Genomic DNA, 11,139 nt, shown 5'->3' on the forward strand with positions numbered 1-11,139 from the left:
CTACTTCACTTTCCCAAAATAAAAAGTTATGTGACGTACATACAACTTTATTGATAAAGTCGTGTGATATTCACATTATGTAACTTTTTTTTTCAAAGTCTTCCATTTCAATATTTTCTTTTAAAATTGTACCAAATTCTCAAAAGCCCAAAATGTATTATTTATTACAATCATGTTTTTCTGAACAAGGGAAATTAAATATATTTCAAATTAATTCTCAAAGCCCATATCTATTGGGCCCATATCTATAGAGACCTTTGGTCATAATTCATTTGATTTAATTGACCCGAAGGTAAATGAAAATGAAATAATTTTGTTTATAATTTTTTAATTGTTTAATACTATTCTAATGGAACATTTAAAACCGAAAAACATTCATAATATATATGAAAGTTCAATTTTTTTTAGTAATATATTCAATTTATGTGCAAATTAATCAACTATGAAATATTTCCACTTAAAAAATTCACAAGCGAACTATCTTTTTTTTCACCTTATGTATGAAAAAAAATACTCACTCATTGGACGCGAAAATCATTTTAAAATAATTATTTTAATTTGAAATTCACTGATTCGTTCAACTCATTAAGTAATGTTAATCGAGATAGTTTTTAAATTAAATGTTAATGAAGCTGAATTAAACCAACACGCCTACAAAATTTACCAAACAAGTTTGTTCGTTTTTAAGAGGCTATTGACCATTTCCTAATTCACACATTAGTAATTCATCTAAACTCATAATTGAATAAACAAATTTAGGTAGATTTCCACAAGTTTACTTTCAATTATAGTTAGATATTATTATTATTTTTAAATATATTAAGAAATAGATTTTAAATCTAATTTAATCTTATAAAACTCTAATAAAAAGTTTGGACTTACTTTTGTTCTTACATGGTTCAACAATATGAATTTTCTCTATTAAGTCTCCAAACTCTTATGTTATGTAGTTCTTTGGCTCCTTGTCTCTTCGGTCTTTTAGAGATAAGTACCTCCAAAGACACTAGTGATAAGTATGTCCGGGTTACATGCATTGTAGTTATAAATTTATTTTTTTTTTCTTGTGAGACCGTTTTCTATTTATAATTTTTTATGGGTTCGAGATTTGCAATCTCACAAAGGCCTAATCATTTCTATAATCCTACTTAGGAAATGATTAGTTACTTTTATCTTCTCGTATAGAATTTTCTAAACATCGAGAAATTCTGTTGATTTTTACCATACACTTATGTAAATATCATATGTAGTTAATGTTTGATTTCCAATAAAATATTTATTTTAAAATATTTAAGAAACAATATATTGGTCTTTAGATTAAAATATTTTTTATATGCAGTTTTTTCTACAAAGTTCATGTATGATGCTGTTTTTGTCAATACTATTGCTTGCAAGGCAGTTATTCTAAATATTGGTGTTTGTCTCATCAACTCTCTTTCTTCATTGGAATTATAATCTGGTTGACGTTAGGATCACGAAAGCACCTATTGAAAAAAATAATTAATGTCATAGTTTTTTGCTCAATTTAAATCATTACTCATGGAAAGTGATCCATCCCTGCACAAAAAGTTTGGCTATACCAAAAAGATTCTTAAAGGTGGAAATATATTCTTCGAATAAACCTCCACACACATATTTTTCATTATCAAACATATTCAGATGAACAAAATTTATTTATTATGAAAGACCAAGAAAAATAAATTATGATTATTAAATATGCTCCTAATAACATATGCTCTATTTCTTTACTATTTTTTAATATAAACTAATTGTTTTAACTCATTATAAACTAAATGTTTTTACATTTATATAAACTATGTTTTAACTAAATTATATAACTCATTATAAATTATGTTTTTACTAAATGTTTTTCAATCTATCAGCTTCAAAATCTTTCTTCTTTACTTATATTTAATATATTTTTTATCAATAATTAAAAAATAACAGCATAACACAATATATATTACTACTTATCATAAATAATATGTATTTTATGAGAATATAATTTATATTTTTTTAAATAATTATTATAAAATTGGGTTATATGAAAAAACTATGCACCATTTGCATTTAATATATTTAAGTCAGACATGTTAATATAACAATAAAAATTGATGTCCGTTATATTCTTCATTCATGGAGGGTATCCACGATAGGTTTTGATTAAATTTTGGATAAAATAAAATTAGAATTATATTTAAGTAATATTCTTTTATAAAAAAATGTATGTACATTTCATACAAAATTGTTTTTTAAGAAAAAGTGTTTCCAAATTAGAAAGAAGTATTTAATTCTATAAAAACGTCGTGTTGCATTTATTTGTTTACTTAATACAATATTCTAACTTTTCTAGATTGGAAGAAAAGTTTTATTGCTATAAATAGAATCACATTATTATTTTTAACTTAATCAAACAAAATTTAATTATTTTTTAATAATCATAACTTTTAGATTTGAAAATTTCTGGTCTTCTTCTTGGATTAAATGTAATCATAATACGATAATTTATAGTCTGGGAACTATTTACTGTTTTATTAATTTGACCCAGAATTTGAATTTTATATATATATATATATATATTTATTTATATAATAGCGCATAATTGTATGGTATATTACTCTGATGATAAATCAGGAGGAAAGAGATGCAATATATTGGGGTGGGTCTAAGATGAAGTCGATGAAAATGTGCGTAACAAACTAAACTAGGGCTACCCGATCTTCACGCAAACCACCACTCTGATTTTAATTTTCTAGATCTGCAGATTCCACTGCAATTATTTCCAAGCCAATAGAAAAATTTCGTTTCTATTTTGTTATTTTTGCTATCTTCTCTGAATCAGAGTGCTGATTCGAATTGTGGTGCTGCAAAACTAGAGCATAGATAGAGAAGAGTACCCAAGTGCAGATATTCCCCTCTTAGCATGTGAGCAATAATGGGCTCTGGAAATATAGTATCTTCTTCTTCCGGGCACCCTGATTTGTCTATCTCTGGCAAGTCTTGTTTTTCATTACTTTTGATTCTCTGTGTTTAATTGTTTCTTCTTATGTCCTTTGTTACTGTATCGGATTTACATAAGTATAGTCGTTCCCCTTTTATATATATGTGTGTGTGTGTGTGGGTATGAATTTCCTGGCCTTGGGTTTTGGATCTGTGGATTTATCTGTGAACGTGTATGGTGAAGTATGGAAAAGTTTGCAGTTATTTAGTTTAGTGTCTCAGTTTCCTGTTAATTTTAATAGGGTGACGGGAAAGTGAGTGGATGAGAAATGATTCATCAAGTGTTTGTCTTTTTAAAGGGGGGACTGGCCAGTAGAGAATTGGACTGCCCCACTTACTGCTCTAGAATCTATACAAATTGGCATTTGGGGAACCATTTATGAGGTGATAGATTGTCTGTTTTCTGGGGGTGAAAAGATGCAGCGATGCAGTTCATTGGTCTGTTTGATTAGTCTGGGTTTTTGAAGCATTGGATTTCTTGAAAGCGGTTTTGGGTTTGGGGCTATAAGTTATCATAAGTCTATGTTAAGATTGAATTCCTCAATTAGTTTTGTAAGGGAAATTTTTGTTATTCTGTTACCTTCCAAGAAGGTTGGAGTCTGGGGAAGAAGAGGAGTCGTGCTTTGTGTGAGTCATAGACATCTGAGAATTTGAATAGGAGCATATTGTCATAGCTTTTGGGTGATGTTGGCTAATCTGTTGTCTATATTTCTGGAAATAATGCATTTAACCTATTTTGCAAACATGATATGCTCTTGTATTTTAAATTCACCGGACAAAAGATTACAATAAGTTTATATTATATCACATATGCTGATTTAAAAGTCTTTATTTTGCAGAGCTCCGTGAGAAGCACCAATCGGAGCTAGAAAATTTGACACTAACCACACAACCCTTCAAAACATTGAAATTCTTCACATTAGCTGTTATTCAATGCATCAAGAAAACAACATTATATCTATTGGCAAAAGGTGGATGGGTTATGCTTTTCAGTGTTGCGGTTGGGATTTTTGGCATAGTGCTCACAACCCTCGGTGGACTCCAAGAGAAGGTATTTTTATTCAGTCTGTAACATATGCTGATAGTTCTGGATCAAAGAACTCTCCGTTTATAATTCTTTTTGGCTAGTATGTGCAATATATACCTTGGTAGCATATATCTATAACTCCAAGCTCTCTGAAATATTCAGTAAAAGTAGAAAACTTGTAAGGTAAACCACCTTAAGTTTTCACATTGATATTTGATAGTGTTGAGTGAAGATTATGCTAATTTTAATCAAACTTCTTTTGGCTCTAGAAACTATATGAAGGATAATTTTTTCTTTTAATTTCAGCCATATAATACACATGTGAAGTAGACATTCATTTTGTAGGTATTTCTTTTCTTCATTTTTGTTTATAGACTTGGACTCCAAATGCTTGTTCTTTTGTGCAGCATCTTGAGGAGCTTCTTGAATATTTTCGTTTTGGACTGTGGTGGGTAGCCCTCGGGGTTGCTTCTTCAATTGGTCTTGGTAAGCAAAATAACTAACCCTATAGTCAGATATGATTCCTGATTGTGTAATACATGGTTTACTACTTACTAGGTTAACGTGGTCTGTCTTGTACATCTTGTTGATTTGAACTTAAGGAAAAGCAATTGCTTGCAATATATAGATTTTACACTCATAATTGTAAGGATTATGATTCTTTTGCCATCATCTTGATCAGGGGCCATGTATGTAGTCCATGAGTTTGCAATTTCCTTATTATATATCTACATATTATTGGTAAATTGTTTCATTTATCCTTTTATTTGGTTCAGGATCTGGTTTGCACACATTTGTCCTGTATTTGGGTCCACACATAGCACTGTTCACAATAAAAGCAGTGCAATGTGGCCGAGTTGATCTGAAAAGTGCTCCTTATGATACAATACAATTAAAACGAGGTCCTTCTTGGCTTGATAAAGACTGTTCTGAGTTTGGGCCACCATTATTCCAGTCCATCTATGGTTCACAGGTTCCTCTTAGCAGCATTTTGCCTCAAGTTCAGCTGGAGGCTATTTTATGGGGTGTGGGAACAGCTATAGGGGAGCTTCCTCCTTATTTTATATCCAGGGCAGGTACAATGTCTACGGCTTTATCACTGCTGTTCCCTTACTCTATTAAAGTCATTGTTAATTTGATAGAATAGTCTGATCGTAATCCTATACTATTGAGAAAAATGCTTACCTTGTGATATTATTCTATGTAGTATTTACTATTTGCATCTGGCCTGTGGTTTTAATTGTCTGATTATTAATGGTATGTGAAGCGCTGGAACTTCTGTTATTTTGTTCATCCTCTATAGGTAGAAAAGGAAAAGAAAATTTATGCATATTTTTCAGGAAATAAAAAACTTATTGACTAATATTTAAATATTATTGATATTTTTCCAAAGCAAAAGTCAGTCCCAGCATTTTAATTTTCTTTGTTGAAATGGTTATCTACATAATGCAAGTGTATAATTGCTATTAGGTTCAACTTTATATTCAAAGCTCATAGAAATATACTATTTTTTTTCATGTGGCCTGGGAATAATGCATCATGTTGCTTAGTATTTAAAATGAACGAAATAGCCACTCTTGAGACTTCACAAATTAGTAGAAAGTTTGGCTCCTTATAAACAAATTATAAAGAAAATTAGGTAAAATGGGAATAACCAATAGATGAAACAAATTGAAGAATTTGGCCATGCTTGTGGTTGGAGCGATGATATCATGTATACATCCTAATGTTATGGTATTGTATACGAGAGTAGTCATATTTGTTTTTAAATACATCTCCTTTAATTAATAGCCATTCAACTAGTCGCATAGTCTCATAATGACATGACTTGTGACTTACTGTATGTATCTCTATAGTATATTCTCCTATATGTCTGCAAAGAAATTTTTTGGCTGCAAATTGCACAGTGAACAAAATTTTGGATTTGTTATGTTGAAACATGAAACTATTTTAAACAAAAGCAATCATAATAATTGATTATTGAAAAATCTTCTTTCATATGTTATCCACATGCATACTTGATGGAAATATAGTCAGTTATCAACATTTTAATACAAGTGCTTTTTAATAACTAGTTTTAAAGTTCTGATGTCCATCTTTTTTTTACCTTAATTTCTAATGTCCATCTTTTACTGGTTGATTAATTATTTCATTTTTCAGTATTCGGTGCTTATTAGTTATTTTATTTACAAATTGGTTTGTACATGATTCTAATCAAATTATTCATGTAGCAAGCTTGTCTGGGAGCACAGTGGATGCAATTGAAGAATTAGATAGTGATGATAAAGGACTCTTGAATCGAGTCAAGTGCTGGTTTCTTTCACACTCACAACATATGAATTTTGTTACTATTCTAATACTTGCTTCGGTTAGTACAGACTTCATGCTTCATTTCCAGTATTATTCTTTGCTTAAATGTTTATGTTTTCTTCTGCACAGAAAATTTCTTAATGTGTGGTTAGGATGTTATTAATGTTGATGGCGTTTTGTATCTGTCAACTTCCCGAGTTATTTCCAGAATGGTAATTATGTAAACGAAAGAGCTTTGGCGGGAAGTGGCAACAAAGGCTGTAATTTTAGGCATATGAAGTAGAATATTCTTTAGTGTAAGTTTGGTGGGACAACTTACGTTAGTTAGTAAAAAATCTTTACTCAATTAGTTCTGTTATCCTCTTAAAGTTTCCCTATTGTGATCCTACAGTATACACAACAGTCTCATCAATGTAACTGACTGCTGATTGGGTTATGCATCTTCGTATTGCATAGAAAATGTTATTGAATACTATTCCAACCTATCATGGCATCAGGGTGTTGTGGTGCGTGTTTTAAGTTCTGCTACTTCTCTCGATATAAAATATGGGATTTCGAAAACATATTAGCAGCTAGCAATTCCTTTATTTTTGAGGCGCATCCTGCTCGAAAATAGCATTTGTTATATCTGCTTTATCAACTTGTAAACAGCTATTTATTGAGATTATATTTCAGGTTCCAAATCCTTTATTTGACCTTGCTGGCATCATGTGTGGACAATTTGGCATTCCATTTTGGAAATTTTTTCTTGCAACCTTGATTGGAAAGGCAATTATCAAAACTCACATACAGGTTTGTATGTTTTTGAACTTCTCTTATCCCCTCATATTAATTTAACCTTTTCTTAGGTAATGTTATGTTATTGTAGACAAGGGAATGGTTTGTGGTTGTGGGTGAAGCCTGATTTTTTTTTATATATGTAGTCGTTGTGCAAACTTGATAGTTGGTCTTTCCCATAAATGTTTATATTTATCAAAATAAATAATACAAACACTATTTTTATTTGATTTTGTGACTACTTTTGACCTACGTGGTGAACTTTCTAATGATTTATGACCATTATCTTCCTTTTTTGTGACCCTGCACATTAGCAGATGGGTAAACAATAGGAGGGTAGATTTATAGTTGAATAAAGAGAAAACATTTCAGTTCTCCTAAAGAAAAGTGTAGTCATTTTTTATCTTCCAAATAAATACATAGAAATGGTACTTCAATGCCATCTTTTACCTCAAACTAGTCCTCTAGAGAAGCAATTTGTTGCAAATTTTGACGTAAATGTATTTATTGTTAGAGAACCAGATTGATAGTGCCTGTCAAGTTGGAGTACCAGAATAAGTGAACAAGTTTTTACACTTCAATGAAAACAATCGTTCAGACACATTTAGCCATATACATCTGCAAATTTTGATCGATCTTGTATGTGTATTCTTTTTGCAGACGCTATTCATTATATCAGTTTGCAACAATCAACTTCTTAACTGGATTGAAAATGAATTTATTTGGGTTCTCAGTCACATACCTGGTTTTGCCTCCGTCTTGCCTAAAGTGACTGCTAGTCTCCATGCAATGAAAGATAAGTATTTGAAAGCACCCAATCCAGCTTCCCCAAATAAGCAGGTATCTATTAACTGCAACATGACGTATTTATCAATGCTTATGTCTCTGATATATTTCTAATTTGTGCTGCTTCATGTTCTTAAAATCATCTCATGTTCATCTGCAGGGGAAAAAGTGGGATTTTTCTTTTGCTTCAATCTGGAACACTGTTGTGTGGCTTATGCTTATGAACTTCTTTGTCAAGATAGTGAATGCAACTGCCCAGGGGTATCTGAAGAAACAGCAAGAGATACATATTTCTGAATTAACGGAAAAATCTACCGCAACAGACTCAGACGTACAATGAATTGTTTATGTTCTGCTTGTGTTGCCCTTTTTTTAGCGGTTCCTTCAGCAAGCAGAAAATTGAAACTAAAATTACAGCAATTTCTTGTGGCCCCACTGAAGTTACCCTGAAAATCTGCGTTAGAGGTCCTGCCAGAAGCTTTAGGAATGAAATATACACAGTAGGCAACTAAAGTTGCAACTTTATTTTAATTTGGGGCGACCATTGTTTGGATTTTAGATTTAACCCCGTATTAATTGTTGCTCTAATGGAAGAATTATAAGAGTTCTATTCTTTTGCATTGGCAAGACAAATTATTAGTTCCTTTATCTCTCTGCTAAACAACAAATTGTTCACTTTCTCTTGCCCTATCACCTTTGACATCAAGCACTATACCTAGCTTTTAATCCTCTCATCTGATCAGTCGTTATTTGTTAAAAGTGTTGCATTTGCTACATCGTGAGTATGAACAAGGAGAAGCCCATCTGCAGTTGCTACATTTTTTCCTAAATATTTTGAAAGTATCTTCTCAGTTTTCATACACTCTAAACGGTGTTTGTTTAAATAATATAAAAACACTATCATAGTCTTGGAAACTATGTAGGGATACTATTGGAAACTAAGTAGCGATACTATACGGAAATACATATAATACATAATTTTTAAATACATATAATACATATAATTTTTAAAATGGAAGACATGTAAATATATATATATATATATATATACATTTTATAATATTATGAATTATATAAATTAATAATAAAGATTTATGTGTATAATTATGTTTTAGTTTTTTTATGATTGGTTCAAAATAATTTATTCTTTAATTTTATAATTATATTAAAAATTTGTATAATAAATTTAATTTTTTTAAAAATTGATGTATTTTTTATTTTTGAAATTGTGTTAGGATTATCGTAAATTCAACAAATATTTTTTAAATTAAACATTTCATCAATACGTATTTTACCGATATAGATATCCGATACTTGTGTTCAAGCTATAGGTTAAAAATCAGTAACTTTTGTAATTAACTTTTGTAATTCTTATTTTAAAAACAGGTGGGGCATGTCCATCTCTGTAAGGTTAAGTTTACGAGTGAGAAACTATCTGTAACCATCAGTGCAACCTTGGATGAAGTAGCTTGTATTTGCTGCTACACATTTTACAAATAAAAGATAACATAAACATGCTTCTATTACAATATTATATTAATTAATTACAGCAAGATTCTCATTTGTGTTCTTATCACATCTAGATGAAATATTAAGTTTTGTTACTAAAGTTGCCACCTAACCTTTTTTATTATAATTTTTTTTGTTTTTATTCACTTTTCCTTTATTTCTTCTATATGATTGAACATTTATAGAACGTTTTCTAAATCTGATACCATTTTTGTTAAACATTAGTGCGTGCGACATTAGATTCTCCATTAGGATCACTTCTTTTCTAAAAATAATTTAATTTACACATTGGTAAATTCCAACTTTTTTTATATTGATTTCTTACGGATTTTCATAGATACGTTCGACGTGGAAAATGTTATCTTTTTTATATGGTGATTAAAGAATCAATATAATAAGTCACATTGGTGATTATAAAAATAAATGGTATAGAAGTTTGATTTTCTTTTCAAAAATATTTTTTTCATTGTTGGAAAGCATTTTCCACATTGAATTAGGTGCATTTTCTCTACCTTCCACAACCACATTCAATCTTGAAACACAAACCAATTCCACAGTTGTGTGTGTTGTAAAGAACGTGTCATTATTTTCAATGATTTTGCTCATTCTATAAAGACGATGATGAAGGTGGGAAAAGGATTCGTGAACCAGAAAGGCTTGTAATGGACAATTACTTTCTATACCCATCAATTTGAACCTGCACCTAATTTTTATGTGAAATGATAAAAATGCCCTTAAATAAAAAAGGGGTGATATAAACCTTTTTCCAGAACACTTTTTAGATTTGGATTTTCAAAACACTTTTCTGAAATTTGAAAACTCTTTTTGTAATACGTTTTTGTAACACGTTTCCAAGTTTTATTTGTTTGGTTTTTTTTTTCTGAAACATATTTTTACATTCTAGAATTATTTTTTCAGATTTTGATTTTCAAATTCTATTATGAAATTTCATTTCTAAAATACAATAATTTGCTCATATTTATTTTTGCAAAATGTATTTTTTGAATTCCAGATTTTTAATTTCCTAAATAAAGGATGATTTTGGAATTTTCAAAAGGGAATAGGGTGTAGGTCAAAATTGGTAATGTGCACGAAAAATTTGCCCATTTAATGCTGTAGAAGTTAGTTTGATTCTTAATATGTGTTTTGGGATCTCACTCCATCTTGTTTTAAAAAACAAAACAAAAAAAAATATGTTGTAGAAATTACATATTAAAAGGTAAAAAGAGATATGAGTATTTTTCATAATTATCTCTTTATATTTGGAAAATAATTTCTAAAACACCTTTTTCATTTTTCATGTCCTGAAAAGTACATTTTATAATGTTGAGAGAAAAAAAATAATATTGAAAATATATTCTATAATGAGATGAGAAAAGGTGCTAGAGAGTATTTTTAGGAAAACTCTCTTTCCACTATGGAATGTACTTTTTCATTTCCATGTTTTAAAATTTAAAAGAGTATTTCGAAAATTGGTTTCTAAATCATTATTTTCTTTATTTGCATTTTAAAATGTAGTTTTTTTAGAGTTTTTCTTGTTGTTAACATTTCAAAAAGTACTTTCCAAAAGTATATTTTATTTTCTTAACATTTTGGAAACTGTTTTTAAAACATAAAAATGAAAAAAAAAATGATCTTGAAAGTATATTTCATAGTGTTAAGGAAATAAAAATGTATAATAGAAAGTACATTTTATATTGTAGAAAAACATCATTAAAAAAGTTCTATATTTT

General features: G+C 29.6%; 1 protein-coding gene across 1 annotated transcript; it reads left to right on the forward strand.

The window, feature by feature from the left end:
* The first annotated feature begins 2,515 nt into the window (after positions 1 to 2,515).
* LOC137810392 (vacuole membrane protein KMS1) lies at positions 2,516 to 8,565 on the forward strand. Its single transcript, XM_068611628.1, has 8 exons — positions 2,516 to 2,990; positions 3,837 to 4,048; positions 4,432 to 4,510; positions 4,801 to 5,100; positions 6,256 to 6,392; positions 7,010 to 7,126; positions 7,772 to 7,951; positions 8,058 to 8,565. Exons 1-8 carry the CDS (start codon positions 2,933 to 2,935, stop codon positions 8,235 to 8,237), a joined length of 1,263 nt encoding a protein of 420 aa, XP_068467729.1. The 5' UTR covers positions 2,516 to 2,932; the 3' UTR covers positions 8,238 to 8,565.
* Positions 8,566 to 11,139: the final 2,574 nt, after the last annotated feature.

This window comes from Phaseolus vulgaris, chromosome 2 (assembly GCF_000499845.2).
Source record: "Phaseolus vulgaris cultivar G19833 chromosome 2, P. vulgaris v2.0, whole genome shotgun sequence".
In the NCBI taxonomy this organism is placed as follows: Eukaryota; Viridiplantae; Streptophyta; class Magnoliopsida; order Fabales; family Fabaceae; genus Phaseolus; species Phaseolus vulgaris.

Bases quoted from the DNA above. Each gene is read 5' to 3' on its own strand.
- LOC137810392 (XM_068611628.1), top strand. From the start codon at position 2,933: ATGGGCTCTGGAAATATAGTATCTTCTTCTTCCGGGCACCCTGATTTG. The intron at 4,049-4,431 runs GTATTTTTATTC...TCTTTTGTGCAG, and splicing joins TCGGTGGACTCCAAGAGAAG to CATCTTGAGGAGCTTCTTGA. The intron at 7,952-8,057 runs GTATCTATTAAC...GTTCATCTGCAG, and splicing joins CAGCTTCCCCAAATAAGCAG to GGGAAAAAGTGGGATTTTTC.